The sequence below is a fragment of the Apiospora kogelbergensis genome, assembly GCF_038363985.1.
Source record: "Apiospora kogelbergensis strain CBS 113332 chromosome Unknown utg000009l_segment0_segment0, whole genome shotgun sequence".
Lineage (NCBI taxonomy): Eukaryota > Fungi > Ascomycota > Sordariomycetes > Amphisphaeriales > Apiosporaceae > Apiospora > Apiospora kogelbergensis.
Window position 1 is genome coordinate 2,290,719 of NW_027117426.1, and position 20,967 is coordinate 2,311,685.

A 20,967-nucleotide genomic window follows, 5' to 3' on the forward strand; every position below is an offset into this window, starting at 1 on the left:
ATGGCATGATGCTAGTGCAGCACGCGAGCATCGGTACCCCAATGTACCCTCTGACTAACACGAACGAACCCAACAGGGCCAAGCATCTGTCAGTCTGCCTTTCTAAACCATCGCTATGGCAGAGCGTGGCTGTGATCGAGAGCGAATGTAATCCTATGTCGATCGTGAGAACCTCGCTGCCAGGGACGCTCGCGACTGCAAAATGCCACCTGGACGGTCGCTGCATCTTTACAACTGGCATGTTGCCGCGGCGTTGCTTCTTCCGGTGTGGCCGGCGGCTCTCAGTGGAGCTTTGTCGGTGCGGTAGCCGGCGGTATCAGCCCGATATACCGGAGGCTTCAAGTCGAATCTTCGGTCGAGAGTGGAAGACGAGTGTTCTGCCACCATCCTGGAATTACAAGAGCGCGATACAGTGAGCCTCTCTCGGCGCACGCGAGATCAATTAATGGCGTCTGCTGCGCGTGTGGTGGCTCTGGTTGAGTAGGTTGGAGACTATCTCCAACTCCTCCATGATGGCTCCCGGTACACAGAGGCTACTTTTACCTACTTGAGTAGACGGGCTAAAGGCAGCCGTGAGGGTGGGCAAAAGGCTCTCGAGAATGGCAGCTGCTTCCTTCCCTTCTTCCCTTCTTCCCTTCTTCCTCCCTTCCCCGCATCACTTCTTGGAGAGCGCTAGGAAGGTTTGCCGCTGCTAGTAGCACATGTTGCGACTGCCACAACTTGGCTGCTCGGCTCGACGTGTAACGCGGTTTCATCAATAGGAGCGATGGAGAAGACGAGGGGGGCCCCAGGGCCTGGTGAGGAGAAGGCCCGGTTGGTTTTGGAATATCCAATCCGGCATTGCAAGGCCAAGTACGCGGTACAGCGCATGCGTACTTAAATGTTTGGTGCTTGCCGATCGACGCTGCCATGTTCCCTGTTCTACGTTTACCGTTTCCAACTTAAACGTTATTCTCGTTGCCATTTTGCTCGACTTCCTCCCCCCCGCGCGCAAATCCTCTCTCTGGCCCATCGTCGACTTGTTCAACCTCCTGCGCGAGCACAATACGCAGCTCTTCTATTAGTTCTCGATTCCTTAGCCACTCAATCGCTTTGCGGCCCGGTTGGATCCCCTCCTGTATCGCAGCTGTTGCCTCTTCACCACGCTTTTTGGACGGGCTGTCTTTGAGTTTCCATTTGCATCGCGCTGTGAGTAAGTTCACCAGACTCGTGTTTCGATGGCATTGGGTTTCCTTCTCCCTCAACACCCAACTGTTGGATTCATATCCATCTCCTCCCGAATCCCATCACGCCAAGAAGGTCCCTGTCAGTCCCAGGATGACTTGAACTCACGGGACTCGTCATATTCACATTCGAGTTCCGAATCTTGCCGTTCATCCAGCTCTGCATGTGGCCCAACATACCGACTCTCCACCTCGGTTCATGTCCCCAGTTCCCGAGATCCAGGTCTGAGCAGGCCAATGATACATACAATCATGCCGAAGGTTGTTGGGCCTCCACCATCGGAGCTGCGCCTGCAGTAGGGGGGGGATCTAGGGGATTGTTTACCCCCCAACCTCGATATGATCAATAAATACCCTGAGGCACGTCGCGCTCATTTGCTAACATCATATTTACCTTCTGTCTAGCTCTTGGCTTCTTGGCTTGCGCCTTTATCCTTCTAGCTACTATTTCTATCATCGCTTCCGTCCGCTCTGTGTCATTATGAGTAACACAATCAAGCAAGCTGCGGAGTCTGCGCGAAGCAAGATGCACAAACAGGGCGAGGCGGTTGCTGCCGCCGACTTCCTCCACACTCCGCTGGTGCGGGCGGCCCTCCCCTTCGTCAATGGAGGGCTATCCGGCATGGTTGCTACCTGCTGCATCCAGCCCGTCGACATGATTAAGGTCCGACTTCAACTGGCGGGCGAGGGTGTTGCAACCGGCCCCAAGCCGACCCCTATCAGCGTCACGCGCGAGATCCTGGCCCAGGGCAAGGTGCTCGATCTGTACACGGGCATCTCGGCCGGCCTCGTGCGCCAGGCCGTGTACACAACAGCCCGGTTGGGCTTCTTTGACACCTTCATGACTAGACTGACGCAGCGCGCCAAGGATAGTGGCACCAGCATTGGCTTTGCTGAGCGTGCCACTGCCGGATTAGGGGCTGGCGGCATCGCCGCTTTCATCGGTAACCCGGCCGACTTGGCGCTCATCAGGATGCAGTCGGACGGACTCAAGCCCGTGGCCCAGCGCCAGAACTACAAGTCGGTTGTCGACGCCGTCACCTCGATTGTCCGCGCTGAGGGTGTCACGGCACTCTGGTCGGGGGCTACCCCCACAGTCGTCCGCGCCATGTCGCTCAACCTGGGGCAACTGGCCTTCTTCTCCGAGGCCAAGGCGCAGCTGGCTACGCACACCACTTGGAGCAAGAACTCCCAGAGTCTGGCCGCCAGCGCCGTGGCCGGTTTCTTCGCCTCGTTCCTCAGCTTACCTTTCGACTTCATCAAGACAAGACTGCAGAAGCAGCAGAAGGGACCTGATGGAAAGCTGCCCTACAAATCCATGTTCGACTGCGCTCAGAAGGTGGCGCGTCAAGAGGGCTTGTTGAGATTCTACCGCGGATTCGGAACATACTACGTGCGCATTGCACCGCACGCGTAAGCGACTCCCGTATGCAAGTTAATCGTTGAAGTTGATTGCTAATCTGACCTGCAGTATGATTACGTTGATCGTTGCGGATTATCTTGGTTGGCTGACGAAATAAGATCCATCCCCATTTGGTATGGTGGATAGCTATGTTTCTTTTGTCCTATGCTTTCCGGATCTGGTGTTGGGAGGATTGAATTAGTTCTTCAGGCGCTGGTGGTGTTCTTATTAATTGATGATTGGAGTTTTCATTCATGAGGAGACTGGAGGCTTGATCGGGAATACCAATAGTACATATTTCGAACGGGTTTAGGCTATAGCTTGGTTCAAGTTCACTGATTGTGTACCTCTCAGGGCATAGCAATGCTTAGTTTCGTCTAGTTTACTCAAACGCACTGTAGCTCCTATTCGTCTCCCTTGTGCTTCTTGATGCACATGGTCCAAGATAAGTAACCTGTGGGCCACATGAAGCACTCTTTTCCGCTCTTAATCTCCCAATCCGTCGTATCCGCACCGCAGGTCCGTAACAGCACCTCGACTTCCTCAGGGGTGCGTGTACGTATCGAGGATACGAGACCATCAAAGACAAGGACGAAGGGCACGATGGGGACAATGTAGACCCAGAACAAGTGCCAGGGTGCCGACCAGTAGAGCACAGGGGCCACGAGGGGAATGAAGAGGCCGAACAGGGCGCACGTCACGACGCTCGCGAAGGAGCGGTCCTGCATCTCGAAGATGCCGATGGCATCGCTCGTCTCGACCGTGTTCTTGAGGATGGCACGGGCCAGGGTGTCGTCGAAGTGGTGGAAGGCCAGGTTGAACAGCCGGAAGATGCGGCCGCCCGGCGCGTCCTTGTTGTTCTTGTACTGGTTGATGAGAGACGCGGGCGCGTTGGAGGCGTCGACGGAGGCGGGCTCGTAGGTCAGGTGGTGGGACTTGTGGGCGGCGGCGGCCCAGGCTTCGGGATGGGGGTGCAGGTCGGTCATGACGAAGTTGACGGCGGGCGTGCTGTTGCTCTTGTCCGTCTGGCCGCTGGAGGAGGATTTCGAGGTCGAGGCGACGTTGGCGTAGCTATGCGAGGACTTGGGGTCGGAGTGCGAGCCGGGCGCGCCGTTGCCATTCTCGGTCTCGGACTGCTGCGCCAGCGCGGCGTTCAGGGTTCGCTCGATGACGGGCGTGGGCCCGCCAGCGCCCGCGCAGAAGTCGATGTAGGTGTATCGCGACACATTGCCGCGGCCCAGGACCTGCTGCAGCGTGCGGGCGACGACCGAGGCGGGACTGCCCTGGGGAAAGATGAGGGGCAGGCTCGTCGTCCAGGCGTGGTGGAGGCCTTCCTGGACGAGGCCTCGGAGGTAGGAGGGGAACCTGGTGTCGGAAAACGGATTGTTAGCAACGCTGGAATTGGCAGCGCTGACTGGATGCAGCTCTCGGGGGTCTGATGAAATACGCACCATGGTTGGTCGTCAATCTCGAAGAGATGCATGCGCGGAACCAAGGGCGCCATGATTGCGGTGCAGTTGAGTTCTCTCTGGGATCTCCTCCGTTCTGACTGCTGAGTATGTGTATTTGAGGTTCGGTGGAATATGGATGGTGTCGCCGAGACGCCGACTCAATATGTAGCTCAATTGCGGAAGGAAGTGCGACGGCTCTGAAACCCAGACGACCGGCAACCGGGAGAGCTCACACCCTCGCTTCCCCTACGTAATGTCACAGCTAGGGCGTCGTGATCCTTGTAAAGGTTCGTGCCTCAGTGGAGACCAGCTCGGCTCCGTCTAACTTGAACGGCCTTGAAGACTTCATAACGCTTGTAAGCAACCGAATCGCACTCCTTTTATTGCATCGTTTCCGTGTCGAGCCGCCGTCGTTTACATCCATTCCATAGCGTTTGTCTCGGTGCTCGTTTCGCTTGCGGCATTGAGATCTGTCCAAGTCATGCTTGTGTCCAGTTGCACCGCCGTTTGATTTCGTTACACCGCCGCCCCCGAGGGACATGTCTGTAGGACCCCTGGACGCGCACAAATCCAGGGCTGTTCAACCATACAGCCATAATGAGTCTCCTGGAAGGGCCGGGCCTCGTTCTGCTTGGCGTGATCGGCATCCTGCTCAGCTACCGGTTCCTCTTCGGCAACCCCGCACTTCGGCGCGACGGGGTTCCTCTCCGGAAACCGCCCAACACGCTGCCCCTCGTGGGCAACGGCATCCTGTTCCTCCAGGCGCGCCAGAAGCTGTTCTCGTGGTTCGTCAAGTGCGAGCGCCAGTTCGGGCACGAGACGTTCCAGATCTCCGTGCCCAGCCTGCCGCCGGGCGTCGTCATCAACGACCCCAAAAACCTCGAGTACGTCTTCAAGCACGAGGGCGTCTTCGGCAAGGGCGACTTCTTCAAGCAGCGCTCCTGGGCCCTCTTTGGCCGCGGCATCATCAATGTGGACGGCGACCCCTGGCGGGCGCAGCGGAAAGCCGGTCTGGGTTTTCTGAACGCGGCCAACCTGCGCGTGCTCACCGACGTTGCCTTACCCAAGTACTTGGGCGAGAGCGTGGCATCTCTTAGGAAGCGGGGTGGCGAGGAGGGCGGTGTGGTCGACCTGCAGTACGTCTTCCACGAGATCACAAGCCAGCTAATGGGCAAGATGGCCTACAACATGGAGATGCACGCCGACGACGAGTTTACGATGGCCTTCGACTATGCCTCGGGCGTCACGGCGGAACGGTTCCAGAACCCTCTCTGGTTCGTGACCGAACTGTTCACGGGTTCTCGGTTCCGCAGGTCTCTAGCCACTGTCAAGTCCTTCGGCGAAAACATCGTGAGAACCGCGATTGAAGATCGTCGCAACGAAAAGCCTATGGCATCTGAAAGCAAGCTGGACGAGGTATCAGGCACGCTGATACAGTCCTTCTTGGACACAATCAGTAATGAAGAATTTGTGGCGGAAGCGGCTCTGAACTACCTCTCTGCTGGCAGGGACACAGTTGCTCAAGCATTGACATGGACCATGATGTTATTGATGCACAGCCGACCTGCGACTGGGAAAGTGCGGGAAGAGGTCCAGCAGCTGATCCAGAGTTTGGAAGGTTCGGATGAAGAGCATGATGGAGGCAAAGTTGCTCTATCTACGAACTTCACGCCCATCGCGCTGCCTTACACCATGGCTGTCTTCTACGAGTCTCTCCGGCTATATCCGCCGATCCCGTTCGAGATCAAACAGTGCGAGCAAACCACGACACTCCCGGACGGTACGTTCCTGCCGGCTAAGTCTGTCCTTGTGTGGTGTCCATGGGCCATGAACAGGTCGTACCTGAGCTGGGGCGAGGATGCAGACGCCTTCCGTCCGGAACGGTGGCTGGTCGACGGCAAACTCGTGGCCAAAAGCGCCTCAGAGTTTCCTGTCTTCAACGGCGGCGCGCGAACCTGCCTGGGAAAGAAAATGGCCGAGCTGATGGCGGCTCAGGTCATTGGGACTATGATCCTGACCTTTGACTTTATGCCGGCTTATTCGACGAAGCGCGTCAGTAAGAGCAGTCTCACATTGCCTATGGAGGGAGGGCTGCCTTGCTACGTTAAGACTAGGAGATAGATAAATATTCGAAACTTCGCTATGACCTGCATTTCATCTGTTTAAACTAACGGTCGCTCTGATACGCAGCGTGATTTTAAAGCAATGACAAAGTTCAGCTTTCAGGCAAAACATTCCTGAGCAGAGTTCCATACTATCCTTCCACATTCTATCTCTTGCATCTCTTCCTATACCTAAATAGGGACGGTGTCTTGTTCATTCGAAGGCCCAGTCATGTCTTATGTGAGCTGCATCAAGGCCTCCCAGACATCTGCCGTACCATGTGTCGCGCTGTTTCTTGTCGAGATATCGAACACATTCGTAGCGGGTGTGTCTGAAATATCGATCAGCACCCCGAATGCGGAGCTCTTGCTACTCGAGACTGGGCTGCGGTTGCTGCTGGCGGAACTAGGAGAAGGCGCAGTAGTAGGAGGCGTGATAGGCGCTTGTCTTTGATGCGGCCATACCTTCGAACCAGGTGTGGGGCCTCGGTAGAGATGTGGAAGTACTTTTGACGTCTCGGGTTTCTCTGGCTGCGGCTTGGGCTTGACGACGGTCTTCTCGGTAGACTCGGGCTTGATGACCATCTTTGTAGGCGTCGGTGTGGTGGCCCCAGTCTTGGGGGAGACACGCAGGTGAGGGGGTACCCAAACTTTGGGATTCGGCTCTACTCCAGCCTTGGCGTTGGGGGCGGTTAAGCTTACAATGGTCTTAGGGACAGTGGTCGTATTGGTGCCAGTCCTCTTGGCGATGGAGGCATTTACCTTGGAAGCACTGTTCAGGATTAAAACAGGCTTGGGTCGGACCATCATCAGCGTTCCAGTCGAGCTGAAGTTATCGCTCGGCTCATACCACAACTCTTCGGGTCGGTCTTTCTCGACGAAGTTATGGGGGGCTCTAGCGGCAGCCCGAGGTGTGCTTGGCATACAGTCGCCGTCGTTCCTGTCAGATTGCGTCCCCAGAGCCTCCCGATGGTCCTTGTGAGCAGCCTGCTGCTCGAGAAGGTTGGGTCGCTGAGCATGAGACTTTATCAAGCGCTCGGAGAAGTCTTGGGTGACACGGTCCAGGGCGCACTTGGCGTAGTTCCAATCGTTCCAGCGCATCTTCAGCTCGTAGTCTGGGCCCTGACGCATAGTGCATTAGATTTCCCGGAAGTATGCCTTGGCGCACTGCTCCAGCTCAGCGATGTGGTGTTTCATCTTGTTAAGATTTTCGTTGCTTGCACCGCCCTTGGCCAGGGCGGAGTTGCTGGTCGACAACATGATGGGGATATGGGAGAAGATGGACTGTAGGCGAGATTGTATTAGTTGAGAATGGATGAGGATGTGTATGTATGTTTGAGGTGCGATGTTAGTAAGTGAAAGAAATATTTTGGGAAGTCGCAAGTGGAGAAGGAAAGGAAAGGAAAAAGAGAACAAACACATACCTGGATATCTATGTATAACCGATAATATAGCCCATAGGGTAAACTACAGCTATTGTGTGGTGTGTTATGTGAATCGATAATCACAATTAGCGAGGATCTATAGCATTGTTGTCATTGTGATGCTTGTTAGGCATTTTAGGACTTGTGCCCTTCCTTTTTAAGTCAGAGCAGGAGAGGGAGGGGAGGGGAGGCAGTCGCTACCCAGACACCTTGACTATTGAGTTTTTTTCCTCATATGGGCCTTCTTTCTTCGTTGTTCCAGATCCACGAAATTTCATCTTCAGAAAAGTGACCGTTTTCTTACTAAAGGATTTTTGAACAGATTTCACCAGGACTCGACTGATCAAGGAGGACCATTGCTTTTTATAGCAAGCCAGCCAGTAACTTCACAACGTAAACAGACATATTTATGCAACTAATGCGGTCGTTGTAATTGTTCTAGCTGTAAATAATGACAGTCTCACAGCCCCCAGATATGCTGTAGTCAAAGGGGAGCACATAATGTAGAGCATTGATTTGTTGCCAAATTTGAGTAGATCAGACGTACATGAGCCTCTTTAGCTGCTTACTTGATTGCAATGGTTCTCAATATCTTATTTTAAAACTACCACAAATCCATTGATGGTCGTGTTCTAGACTACATGAATGAAACGCCCGTTCCGTACTGGGGCTTGCCAGATACTATGCCCTTGAAGAGCATGCAGTAATTTGATACTGAAGAAGATAACGCATTCCAGATATGGGCCTACATAGGAGGAACAAAGAATGTGTCTTTATCACCGCCTGTGAAATACTTGAGGTCCCCTTTCTTATAGGCATCAGTCTTGGTCCGGAAGAAGTTGGCCTCCTTAACCAGTCCGAGGTCCTCGAGGATTTCTACACCCCCGTATCGAATTCCCTGCGGCGGGTGAAGGAACTTCGCGATCTGCTCTCGGAACTTTGAGGCGTTGGTGTTTCGGGCAAATTCCACGATGCCGATGCAAACTTGAGCCCAATGCAGTATATGCTCAGGGTCAAGGCTGCCTGCCATATGTCGAAACTCAAATGTGTTCGTGTTACCACCTGTTTTGCCCTGTGGCATAAAGCGTCTGAAGCCTAATTTTTGACAATGGTCTAGTTAGTATATAATCCCTCATAAGAAAAGTCCAGATAGGCTAAATTGATTTGGAAAGTGCTGGCTGGTATTCTAGTAGTGGCTGTATGTCGGTTGACACTCACCTACAGACCCACGGGGCTGGACCACAGTCGTTCCAATCTCCTTGATTAGCATGGACTGAGCAATCTCTGTAACTTCAACTTGTCCCCACATATGCTTGAGCTGTATGTACTTGTTGCGATAGACTCCCTCTTCCATAGTCTCCATGGTCTCAGGGACGTGCTGTGCCATCTGGCGTAACCCCTCGAGGTCAGCTGTGTCTATCATATTCTCATGGTTGACATCAGTCAGACTCGAGAATTCTGAGATCTTTCGACAGAATGGGTTGTTCATGCGAGAGGGGTGGTGAAACTCGAACAATTTATTATCCGCGAACCACAAGAATGTGATGAGCTTCTTCACCGTCTTTATGGTGAAACCATCATCGCCGCGGCCCACATGGGTGTGGACAGAAGTATTCCCGTTTAGGTGGACGCGATGGGAACGGATTGTGCGACAGACCTCGGTGATCTTACGAACTCTGTCCGGGTCGGTGGATGATAGAACCTCAGAAGTGAGCTCCATCCCATCCCACTGATAGGCTGGAAACCGCCATCCTGGGTAACTGGGCAGTTTGGGCATCTGGACGGACGCATCTTGGATCAAGCGCCAGTGGTCATATATGAGAACATTGTCGTGGGGGGCCACATATCTATCCCCTCTTCTCCTTCTACGGCGAAATTGGGAATCTTCTGTAGAGACTTCAAGAGGAAACTTCGTAAGTCGTTAATCCACTCATAGTTGTCGGTGCTGCAACTTGAGACACGTAATACTTCACGGGGGTCGGCCGGGTGGGGATCTATAATCACAAATAGTTAGTAGCCTTTCTCAATCTTGTTCCACCATGAGTATTGCGTAGACATAGTTCGTTTAGCTAGGTTGCTAGTCTTCCGGGTACCGAGACAGCAATATGGCCTTGCAAGAGAAGAAGACCCCGGGAATTCGGTGATCGGGGGATGAAGATAGTACGGAGTGTTTATTCTTTTTTTATATGCAAGGAAGCTTTGGACCAAAGGGCCATACCAGCCATGGAACAGAAGGATAAGACAGAATTGTAAGAATGAAGGAAGATGGGGTAGGTCTTGCAATAAAGGCACCAAAAATGCACTCACCTTCATCGGATCCCTCGAGGACAGGCATGAGAAATTCAATTTCTATGCCAAAGGTGAGGTCGTTTTGCTGGTCTTCAAGGGCCATGATGGGATCATCGAGGTGGGCCATGGTCAAGTCTTGAGATTGGGAAAGTCTTCGATCCTTGTGATACGAAGGACGTACCAGTTGGATTTAACGAGGAAACAGGTTCGGGATAAGGAAGGAGCTCCAGTGGTAAGGTCGCGATCGTAGTTGCCCCCTTTGCACACAGGAGCTACGCAGAGAGCTGATTTTGAGACACACATTGCTGCCTCCCACGATTTCTGTTATTTTTGTGCTACAATCACAAGTCGAACAGTCATCCCTCACTTCTGATAGTTGAATGGCTACTTTGGATTGATGAGACAACAGGAAATATGATTACGTGACAAGCTAGAACCGCCCGTTCGTTCAGAGGCCTTCTTTGCCTTATTATATCTTCATCCACAAGACTGCAATCTGCAATACTGAAAGAAGATGGCATCTCTTGAGAGTGTTTGTGAAGTTTGGTTAATTTGCTTGATCAGGGCCCTTCTCATACTTGCAGAACAACCAAAGGATGCAGCATGGTAAGAAAACACTGGGGCGCTATACTCGCAATCTCTGGATATCGTTCATGAGTCTAAAAGCGTGTAATACGGGCAAATCAGTGTCACACGTCAACCGCAAGCGAATGTCCAGTTGCAAACATGAAACACGTGACTGTCCTATTCGATATCATTCTGGAATCGAAATGCTTTCTCCTGCCATCCTGATTTGCGATTGGATGCATCATGGTCCCTTGCCCTGGAATTGCTGCCATAATCCATCCCCCCTCGAGTGCAACGATTATTGCCATATCGGGTTGGTCAGAGTCCCAAGTTGGCTTTCTGCTGACCTCCATCATCTGCGGCACCGTGGGAGCTCTCCGCTGCAATGCTACATCTCCTTTTTTTATCGGCCATGCTGACCATACCCTTAGGTATCGGCCAACCATACGACGACGTGACGTACGCAATGCTACAGAGAGAAAAAGCCGAACGGGCGAATATATGTCAGCACTCAGCGCATGTTTGCTTCCATGTGTTTTGTGTTCTATCCTTCTGCTCACTACCAACCTCTCCCTCATTGTGATGTTATCCTTGTCGATATGAATTGCCCAAGTGGGTTCTCGCATCCCTGTATTTTTAGTTACTGATCTGATGCATTGCCGAGCCCACTTTGTTGCCCCCGCCTTCTTTGACAGATTGACCATCCTCTCATAAAGCAAGTCAGCGGCCCAGCTTCTTGGAAACTTGCCCCTTGACGGCTCCATCCGCGGCATCCGACTTGCCATTGCCGACACCATGCCGCTGCGCTGTCTCTAGCTGATCTTCCGGCCAACTCCATCCCGGCAACCTCCACATCCTCCGATAAGATCTGAATTTGATCTGTCCTGCCATGGCGGGCCGTGGGCCGCGTGGTCAATGGGCATCGCAGGCGGATTGGGACCGGCATCGCCCCTAATTGCCCAACTCTACATCGAGCAAGGGAAACCTCTCAAGGAAGTCGTTGACATTCTGGAAAGGGACCATGGCTTCAAGGCGACTGCAAAAATGTACAAGGTAAGTTGCACCAACCCTTTCAATAGGTCTCATGCTGATGTTCTCGAAGTGAGTCATCCCAGCTGGCTTCGGATCACGACTTTTACTGCTCTATACCACAGGTAGCTGTCTTCAAGTCTCCAATTTAACCAGAAATTTTACAGAGACCGGTTCAAACAATGGTCCTTGTACAAATACAATTCGTTGGGACCATCCGAGTCAGCACATAAACGATCATTGGCTCAAAGACGAGGCCGTTCTACGCTGGTCGAAGAGAAAGGAGAGCCAATGCTTCTGAAGACAGATCGATCTTCAATATCTGGGTCTTCGGTATCTGGATCTTCAACTTCTGAATTTCCAGAGGATGCTATAGCCATCAAAGTCGAACCGACAACAGATCTCCCAGTTTTCTTCACAAAGAACTCAGGTCAAGGCTTCGGTAACATTGCGGCCTACCCATATCCGAGGCTGCACTCTTCTCCAGATTCACCCACGTTGACCGAGGTTTTTCTGCGACTTTCCAATCAGTTCATGGTCAGCAACGCAGAATTGCAAGTAAGCTACACAGCAGAGCGGACGACGACTTGGTGGAGCAAGGTCGAAAGTGCCGCCCGGCTGCTGGACTCGCAGTGCTACCAAGAGGGCTTAAGGATTTTAGGCAACTGCTTCGACGACTTGGTTGTCCTGTTGCAAAATCCAGAGCCGGCCATCATACCGGCCATTTACATGTGCTTCCTACGACTCCCGCCCGAGCTCAAGAGACAGTTCATCGCTTACGTGGCTAAGCTGGCTGCCATCAAGCTCCCAAGGGGCCATCCCCTTATACTCATGTGGAACAAGTTCCGAGAATCGGAAACGGGGGATCTGGAGAGGAATGCGTATCATGCTGTGAAAACGCACTTCGATCTCATGGAAGACTCACCATATAAGTCAAAAACAGATGGGATCATGCTTGCGGGACGCACATACGACATGTTCGACTTCATAAGAGACAAAGATCATAATCTGTACACTGATACAGAAGAGATAATCACCAAAGCACACCGCATCATGCAGTTCTTGGAACGGCAAGGGTGCATGGATCGAGTCGTCATTACGAGGCTGACTCTAGGATACCTACACTGGCGCCACAAGCGATATGACGAAGCGAGGGCCTGTGCAAATGAGATTTTGCAATGGCGGCAGACTCTTCCACCTGAAGAGCAAGCGTTATGGAAAAACTTCCACCCGCTGCGACTGATGTACCTGATCGAGCTGGATGTCGGGACGTGGGAGGACTATAAGAAGTTCAGCCACGAATATATCCAGTTGTGCTACAAGGGACTGGGACCAGAGCACCATCGTACAAGGACAGCTCTGCTTGAAGTCCAACGATCATATAGGGAGCGGGGTCTGGATGAAGAGGCAGAAGCGTTGCCGGGGATATTTTTACGCGAATTGGAGCCAAAGCCAGATTATTGAATGAGATCGAATATGCGGCCTCTTCTTTCACCACCCCGGCAGTTGAAGCACAACTGGAAGGGAAAGCATTGAAGGCCCATACCGGGGCTGCTTGATGCAACCCACGCGGCTAAACGTGTATATCACTGCGGGACTATTATAAGTCGCGAAAGAAATGCCGGGGCCCCCGCATGCGATAGCATCAAGTACAGGAGCAGCCGCCTAATATGCTAAAGTCCCGATGGCCCCGGGATGCGACTCTATTGAAGAGATCAACGCCGCGGCTATGCAAGCGCCGCCAATCTAATCTAATGACGGATACTACAGTCTCTGTGCCGGACGCCCCTAGCAACATATAATGCGATCAGGATCCCCGATCAAACCGGTTTCCTCGTTTGGATACATTCTGGCCACCCTCCAGGGAAGTTACCGAGTGTAGGTCTCGCGAAACAAGCAGAAATGGCACGCTTCATGCTCCTGGCCACTTTGGCCCTCATCAAGACCTCAGCGGCCGTCTGCGACCGAGCGTTCCTCGAGAAAGCCGCCGACCGCTACGTCAATGCGCAGATAAAGGGTCGCAGCGACGAGATCTCATCTTTCATGATTGACTCAGCAAGCTACACGGAGAACGACCTGAGCGTGGGCGTAAGCCAGGGCACCCTCGCCAAGCCCATCGCCGTGGACACGCACCGCAGCGTCTACGACACGGAGCAGTGCGCGACCTGGACGGAGCTGATCGCCGAGCACAACGCGGGCCACCCCTACGTTATCGGCACGCGCATCGTGTACAACGCCGAGCGCGAGAAGATCACGGCCGTCGAGTCTATCGTGACAGACGCGGGCGACTGGCTCTTCAACGCAACCGGGACTGCCTACTGGAACGCGCTTGAGAAGTGGGACCCGATCCCCGAGGCCAAGCGCGACACGCGCGCCGTCGTGAAAGCTGCGGGCGACGCTTACTTCGACCGCTTCGATCGTGTCAACGTCACGGTCCCCTTTGGCAACCCCTGCTCTCGGCTCGAGGGCGGTGATTCCACCGCGCGCCTAATGAATATGACTGGCGGCGGCGACTCTTGCACGGCCGCGGGTATGCCCCAGGGAATCGTCGTCACCAACCGCCGCTACGTCGTCGACGAGGTCATGGGCGTCGTCAGCGTCTTCGTCGGCTTCCCCGGGCTCGACCGCTCCGTCGGCCAGCAGCCCGCCCCCCGACGGCCACACATTCCGCGTTGAGTCCGGCAAGATCCGTTACGTCCACACCGTGTCTTCCTGCGTCAATGCTGGTTGCGGCTTGACCCCGGACACGCCGCCGCTGGTGCAGCCGCCTTCCAGGCGCCGCGGCGTGCGTGGGTTGCGGCCGTCAAGATTGAATTTGAAGCTATAAAAGGTTATGAGGCAGAAGTAGGGCGGGTACAAGAAGTACGTTTGCTTTCTTGGGAGATGAACTTGGACCAATGGGTATATATCGGGTTGGTAAGAACCAAAAGGTTTCATTACGTTGTGTAGTTGAGTGTGATGTATTAAACACGTTTATCAACTGGAAATGACGAGGCATTCGTTGTCAGTGTTACGGAAGAAAACATGTCAAAAAGGAAAGAGCAAGAGGATATGGACTTTCATTCTCTGACGGGGTAGCACAAGGCCATACATATAATTGATAACTTGACACAATACACGATCATAGTGATATGGTGTCCTTGAGTTTGATTATTTAACGACTTAATTTGTGCTGCAAACTGATTCCCCGTGTAATAACACTGGGCTATAAGGATAATTCTGTATCCCCATTTATGTACTCCTACTATCCCAATCCAGTTATCTGAAAGGAAATACAGGGTGGGCAAATGGAAATACGCGACCACAGAGGGAATCGACCCTCTTGTGTTTAAGTATAATACAATAGCAATACTACCGCTAGGCTACAACAACCCGGTCAAGGGGTATTAGTGTCACTATGGCATATAAACCCTTGGGTAAGATGGCGTTGCGTGAGGTTTAGCCGAGCCCTTTCAGAGAGTTCTGGTTCAGGGAGAACTCAAATCAGAGATTGGGCCAGGTTGAGTTTGTATAAGCCAGTAAAGAAGTCCCTGACACATTTCTGACTTGCTCGGGGGCATTGCTATAATAATTCCATCTTTGTATTCTAGCATTTGCAAAAGCTGGACTGGCTTATCAATTTTATTTCTCCATTACCAGATACAAGTAACAGTAAAGAGCATTACGTTCCAGCGAAGGAAATCAAGGCACGCATCTGAGTTAGAGTTGAATACTAATAGAGGCAAGGCAAATTTGGTGTGGTCTAGTTCAATATTGGCATAGTCCCGAGATTACTTCTCAATCTGACACGAACCGCCGTTTCTCGGGAGTCACCCAACGGTATATTATCTCTTGTGGTACAGCAATATCCCTGATAAAGCATGGGAGTTGGTGCAGAAACTACACTAGAAGTAGCTATCACATGTTTAGTGGGAAAGCCCTGTGGTGTATGCAGTTTCGACATTGATCATGCAAGCAAATTCATCACTGTAGGCACGTCAGGACGGACAATACCTGAGATGTATATTTTTTGATTCGTCCGGCAATTTTCTGATCTACTTTGACCACGGTGCCCGTGTCGTTGGCAACCCTGTTGATCCTGGCTGACCTTCAGGTGGTCCAGGCCTGTTAGTAGGTCGTCCAAGGGGAGGTATTCTAGAGTAAGGCACTCCGGCGCCGGGGGGGCATTGATGTGGCCTGCGCCCATGGTGCAGCCATACCAACGGCACCACCTGGGGCAGGCATGTTCCCTGACACGGGCATGCTAGATGGCTGATTGGCCATATGGACAGACTGTTGGGGTTCAAGTGCATCTGGGTCTTGGTCCCATGAAAACAGCGAACCGAATGGGAAATGCTGGACCACTGGAAACTTGGAGAGAACCTCTGCGTTAAACATCTTGATCATGCCCTGGATGAAGTCAGTAAGTGGAAACCGGAAACCCAGACCCTTCGATATACTTACTTTATTGATCTTTCCCCATCCGTCTCTCACTCCCGAGATATCAAATAACATAGGACTATGCTCCCAGAACGGCCCGGTCTTGACATCATTGATAAAGCCGACGGCAGAGAAGTACATGTTTCTCTTCCGTTCCTGGTCGACTACCTCCGATTTGACGATCTGACCGGGCTTCGGTGCACGCAGAACAGAGCCTTCTAAGGGCATAGGGTCCTGATCGGTGATAGGTCTGGTAAACTGCGCTGAACCATAAATGTAAGGCTGGAAAGAGTGGTCGTCGAGCCCCCAAACCCCATGCGATCCAGCAGGCTCTAGGGTGTAAGTCAGGATGAGGCGTCGAACTACTCTCAAGTAAGGCTCGATGATGCCAAGCACGATATTCCGTTCGATCTCGCCGTCAGGGTGCCCATCGCTGAAAGCCCCAAGTTTCCACAGACAACCAATGAATGCCAGGAAACTTAGTTCATGACCGGTACCGTAGTCAAGTCTCTGGGCACTACCAAATGAGCCTAGCAGATATGACGTAAGTTCGTCCTCTGCGGACGCGGACGATCCGGACGTCGGTCTAAACCTGAGTACCGACTCGGGAATATGATCTCGAAGTAGCGTTGGAATTCTTTCCTCAACCAACTGGTGCCATTTGCGACAACTCACATTCCCGAATCGTCGGGGGCCAGGGTCCGGAGGAGCTTCGTCAATCATGGAATTCAGCCTGGCCAACAAATCCTGGATCTTCCGAACCGACTCCACAGGCTGCGTCTCGTATTCTGAACCGACCTGGAAGGTTTGAGTCTTCTCCTTTCCACTTTCGTCCTTGACTTTGCGCGGGCACATGGCTCGGTTTAGCTGCATGACAAAGATACCAATGTCGCGGTAGGCCTTTGATTTGAGGAAGGCGTTGACATCTGGACCTTCGTTTATACGCTTGGCGGGCTTGATGAAGGTGTGCGGCGCGGCGGGATCGAGTATGCCCAGAGTTGGGAACCTCCCAGTTGCTGCTTGTGCTGCCGCCATCGTGGTTCCCAAGTCGGGCCAGGCTGTTGTTGGGACTTGGATAGGAAATGCTCGAGAATGTCGCTGGGAGTGCTGGTGTATGGTGAGCGAGAGAATGAAACTTACGTCTTACTGTTTGCTAGCTACCCCACGTTGAGAGCAGGCGAGCAGGGTAGCCTAAGTACTGTAGATACAGCGACCCCCACCCACCATCCAGCTTCCAGTAGTTGTTGCACAGACCGTAGACCGTTGCGATGTACTTCTCTTCACGCGCTTGCAGTTGAAGCATCTCGACGATGCACGGTTTCGGCCACGGCAAGGTGCACAGCCTCACTTCGCGTGTCCTATCGCAGTCGATTGCCATCACCCAGACGATCACTTTGACCTGCATTGTTGGCCATAGCACGCCTCATTTGTAAATCTCCAACCCACCCATCAAACAAGTTACCCCAATTGCCCAGCCGGTGCAATGCCGCCCTCCACCACAAGGCGCAATGCACGACTGCATCGCCCCGAGTCAGCTATGCGACGCGCAACCGGCACGAATCATGGCACGAGCGTCTACGATGTTCCGGGCTCTAGCGACGATGAAAACGACGATATTCCTGCCGCCATCTCCCCTCACAGAGTCGTCGCAAACCCCAGTGGGCCTAGCCTGCCCAGCCTAAGGCCTCCACGTCCCTTGAAAAGACAACTGAACGATGCCAGCCTTAGCCACAGCGCCGGCTCTAAGAGGCCCAGAGGCAGTGGCGTTGCGCCGAGCCCTCCTCGTAGTCGCCAACAAGGCCAGGCCCGGAAGGCTACGGGTCTCGCCTCACCAACGCCTTCGCAAAAAGTACCTACACCGAATAACAGGGCCTCACGAAGTGTTAGCAGGGAGTCTCCAGCTGCTAACGACGTTGACCCCGAGCTCTTTGCACTGGTAAACAGCAAGATGCTGAAGCGAAGACCAGCAGCCGAAGATCCCCCTTTCACCGGGTGCACAACTGCGGCTAGAAGAAGCCCGACAAGGACATGAGGAAGAAGAGGGAGAAGAGGAGGAGGAGGCCGAAAAGAAAGAAGGCCCGCAGGACGAAAAAGCTGTACCAGAGGGAGAGGAAGAACAAGAAGAAGAAGCCGCACGTGAAAGAACCGAACACGGGGCCCCCGAGCTTGATGACGAAGCCATACAAAACGAGCTGAGATCCGATTTCGTATCGATTGGCAACGAGGATGCGGACGAATACACCTATACGGACATCCAGCCAGATGGCGATATCGATCTTGCAGTTGGACCAACGTCTTGGACGAATGGAAACACAAGCGAGGAACTTGATGAGAATGAAAGCGGAGAAAATATACCTGAACAAGCGGATGGCCGATGCGCGTCACAGTACGAGCCAGAAGCCGGTGCAGACGATAGCGAATTGCCGGATGCATATTTCACCATCGCGCGCCAGGCTGATAATGCCATCATTACGTTGGGTGATCAGCATAGCCATGGTGATCCATTCGAGTTTATAGGGTCTCCTGATCTGGCAAACCATGACGAAAGTGCGGCCACTTCTGAAATTGACTCCGACGTGGACTTCGAGGTTGAATCAGATCTTGGTCACGAGTATGGCAACTTGTCTCTTGAGGAGTGTTTGGTGCAAGACATTGACAGGTTCCGCTCCAGGACGGGTGGCTTTGAAGACTCGCTTCTTTTTGAACCGCCAGAAGCTCCTTCGTCTACAACTATACACCTCTCTTCAAGAAACGTCGAGAAGCTTCGTTGGACCATCGAAAAGAAGAGTTGGGTGGGACGAGCCAAAAATGCCGTGGGCGGATTGCTTGATTGGGAGACGAAACTGCACGATGATTGGAGATGCTCTGAGTCGAAAACTGCTGTAGGAAAGGTTCTTTTCCATTTCGTAGGAAAGATCGATCGTCTGTTCCTGTTGGTCTTCGGAATTTCAACACCAGAGACACGAAATCGGGTTTTCAGTGAACATTTCGATCTTCTGCAGTACTGCTTCTCTCTGGTTGAGAATTCAATTTCGTTTATTCGCGACCAAAGACTATCTTCAACTAAACAAACACCGTTGAACGAAAACAAAGAGAAAAGGGAGAAAATGGTGGAAGAAATAGCCAGGTTCCACATCCCTGTAATCTTCCAGCTTCTTATGAGGATTTGGACTCCTTGCAGCGAGGATGAGCGCCGCACCTCATTTGATAGCTTTATCGTTTTACTTCTGACAAGAATAGTTGGGTGGATTGAGCAGTTGTATAGACCTTTCATTAGGGACGTGCGATCAGCGAAAGGCTCCAAACTTCGGATGAAAACAAGGGAAGAATTCGAGACTCCCCTGAAAGAGCTTCGCACGCAGTTGGAGCAGGCTCCCGAACTGCTGGAGCAAGAGGAGGAGTTACAAGCCGAACGAAAAAGACGACTAAGGTCACAGAAAGAGAAGCGATTGCAGATGGAGAACGAAGAGGAGAGTTGGCTCGAGGCAAGGCGACGTCAGAATGTAGATGTGGCAATACTTCTGAAGTACGAAGAGGGGAGAAAGCCCGAGGCGAGACAGCGTCAGAATCGCGAGACGTCACATTTTGGTCGACAAGAGCACCCAATTCGCACGCGGCATACCTCAGAGCAAAAAACAGTTCAGTCTTCACCAGCAGCTAGTGGGGCCCACGAGGCCATCTGGCACGGCGAGGAAGAGCGTGTGCTGTGCGAGAAGCTCATAAGTAGCTTTCTTCACGAGAACCCAAAGCTCCCAAATCTGCGACAGACAGCTATTCTGATCGGACACACCCGAGAAGAGACGGTCGACAAGGCGCGAGAGCTGCTACAGGCCATTATGAGCCGTGGAAGCAACAACATGCTGAGCGAAGAACAAATGCGAAATAGGGTGCAATCCATATTGCGCCAGTGGGAATGAACTGGTTGCTGAAAGTTGCAGCAGCGATACGTTTGGCGTTGGTTTGGTGATGATGTTTTTCTTGAAGCATTGGAGATACCCCTTGATATTACCACTATACGTGTTGCTACTCAGCTGAGTACGTAGGAGATACAGACCTGCCTAATCATCCAGTGACCCTGGTATCGATTTGACTGTGGCGTGTTGTAGGACACCGTATAAGGTGGCTTCGGCTAGGTAACGAGGATTCCGGCCACTTATCCATCATATATCGCGGATCCTCGGCCGGAGCTTCACGTACTTCGTGTTGATAAGGCCGTGCACGCCAAATCCCCTGAAATGCTGCCACCCACTAGCTACCAACCCCCACCGCTCGCGACATGTATCTAGGGACCATATACTAGAGCCGATAGGAGAAGAGGTCGTCCGTCATCAGCTGTCACTCGAAGTCTGATTGCGCTAGCACTGCTTTGTCACGTAACACTGCTTCCCTTGAAGCCGTGCTGGTAGCGCTAATGGATGGCATTGATGCCTCTGGCCAATCTGAGACGGCCGGATGCCGATTGAAACTGGAGTGCATGACAAGATTCATCGACCGACAACTGGCTTTGCTTGTGACCACCGACAGGACATCACGTTCCCGGCATCGTTGTGATACATTTCTAGCGTTGGCCTGACTGTGATGGCAGGAAATTGCATGGCAATGGAGCGCGCCACATCTACTGACCAGTACTGGCCGGGACCGTCGACCTCCTCCAAGCAACCCCTGCACTTCTTTTAATTGGAATGGCCCCCTTGTTCAGGCCTAGCTCTGCAATTGGGACGCGACCCCGAACCTCGTGCACTACAGACTATCGACCCAGAGTTCTGCCCGGCGACCCTGTTGTCCTTCTCAAGCTAGCTCTTGAAACAAATTGCTATTCGCGTTTTCTGTTCTTGCGATCTACTTGTACCTGTTCGCAGTAGAACCCGATCTCTCCTTTCGGCCACCGTTGCAAATTTGATAAGACAACTCCAAGAATACGTCCCAAGGAAGGAGCTAGACTGCGTGCTTTCTCTCCCTCTTTCTTCTTCCCCGGTTCTGCGTGTCTTTCCCTCAATTTCCAGTCGCAACCGTTCTCCTTGATTCGCGATTCCATATCGGCATCACCGCGCAGGAGAAGGT

At 52.6% G+C, this 20,967-nt stretch overlaps 10 protein-coding genes across 10 annotated transcripts; 5 read left to right on the top strand and 5 right to left on the bottom strand.

Annotated features, from left to right (window-relative positions):
* Positions 1–1,704: 1,704 nt before the first annotated feature.
* On the top strand, positions 1,705–2,743 carry PG998_013807 (mitochondrial 2-oxoglutarate/malate carrier protein; the record flags this gene model as incomplete). Its single annotated transcript, XM_066880623.1, has 2 exons — positions 1,705–2,636; positions 2,695–2,743. 2 exons carry the CDS (start codon positions 1,705–1,707, stop codon positions 2,741–2,743), a joined length of 981 nt encoding a protein of 326 aa, XP_066724762.1.
* A 286-nt stretch (positions 2,744–3,029) lies between these two features.
* On the bottom strand, positions 3,030–4,079 carry PG998_013808 (uncharacterized protein; the record flags this gene model as incomplete). Its single annotated transcript, XM_066880624.1, has 1 exon — positions 3,030–4,079. The coding sequence occupies one exon, from the start codon at positions 4,077–4,079 to the stop codon at positions 3,030–3,032; it is 1,050 nt and encodes a 349-aa protein (XP_066724763.1).
* A 594-nt stretch (positions 4,080–4,673) lies between these two features.
* Positions 4,674–6,197, top strand: PG998_013809 (cytochrome P450; the record flags this gene model as incomplete). The annotated part of the gene is made up of 1 exon (XM_066880625.1): positions 4,674–6,197. The coding sequence occupies one exon, from the start codon at positions 4,674–4,676 to the stop codon at positions 6,195–6,197; it is 1,524 nt and encodes a 507-aa protein (XP_066724764.1).
* Positions 6,198–6,415: 218 nt separating this feature from the next.
* Positions 6,416–7,309, bottom strand: PG998_013810 (uncharacterized protein; the record flags this gene model as incomplete). The annotated part of the gene is made up of 1 exon (XM_066880626.1): positions 6,416–7,309. One exon carries the CDS (start codon positions 7,307–7,309, stop codon positions 6,416–6,418), a length of 894 nt encoding a protein of 297 aa, XP_066724765.1.
* Positions 7,310–7,315: 6 nt separating this feature from the next.
* On the bottom strand, positions 7,316–7,959 carry PG998_013811 (uncharacterized protein; the record flags this gene model as incomplete). The annotated part of the gene is made up of 3 exons (XM_066880627.1): positions 7,316–7,462; positions 7,603–7,645; positions 7,907–7,959. 3 exons carry the CDS (start codon positions 7,957–7,959, stop codon positions 7,316–7,318), a joined length of 243 nt encoding a protein of 80 aa, XP_066724766.1.
* A 388-nt stretch (positions 7,960–8,347) lies between these two features.
* PG998_013812 (uncharacterized protein) lies at positions 8,348–10,018 on the bottom strand (the record flags this gene model as incomplete). Its single annotated transcript, XM_066880628.1, has 3 exons — positions 8,348–8,697; positions 8,821–9,393; positions 9,910–10,018. 3 exons carry the CDS (start codon positions 10,016–10,018, stop codon positions 8,348–8,350), a joined length of 1,032 nt encoding a protein of 343 aa, XP_066724767.1.
* A 1,355-nt stretch (positions 10,019–11,373) lies between these two features.
* On the top strand, positions 11,374–12,951 carry PG998_013813 (uncharacterized protein; the record flags this gene model as incomplete). The annotated part of the gene is made up of 2 exons (XM_066880629.1): positions 11,374–11,511; positions 11,617–12,951. 2 exons carry the CDS (start codon positions 11,374–11,376, stop codon positions 12,949–12,951), a joined length of 1,473 nt encoding a protein of 490 aa, XP_066724768.1.
* A 438-nt stretch (positions 12,952–13,389) lies between these two features.
* PG998_013814 (uncharacterized protein) lies at positions 13,390–14,163 on the top strand (the record flags this gene model as incomplete). The annotated part of the gene is made up of 1 exon (XM_066880630.1): positions 13,390–14,163. One exon carries the CDS (start codon positions 13,390–13,392, stop codon positions 14,161–14,163), a length of 774 nt encoding a protein of 257 aa, XP_066724769.1.
* Positions 14,164–15,621: 1,458 nt separating this feature from the next.
* Positions 15,622–16,941, bottom strand: PG998_013815 (uncharacterized protein; the record flags this gene model as incomplete). The annotated part of the gene is made up of 1 exon (XM_066880631.1): positions 15,622–16,941. The coding sequence occupies one exon, from the start codon at positions 16,939–16,941 to the stop codon at positions 15,622–15,624; it is 1,320 nt and encodes a 439-aa protein (XP_066724770.1).
* A 448-nt stretch (positions 16,942–17,389) lies between these two features.
* On the top strand, positions 17,390–19,823 carry PG998_013816 (uncharacterized protein; the record flags this gene model as incomplete). The annotated part of the gene is made up of 2 exons (XM_066880632.1): positions 17,390–17,898; positions 18,050–19,823. 2 exons carry the CDS (start codon positions 17,390–17,392, stop codon positions 19,821–19,823), a joined length of 2,283 nt encoding a protein of 760 aa, XP_066724771.1.
* Between the last annotated feature and the right edge of the window lie 1,144 nt (positions 19,824–20,967).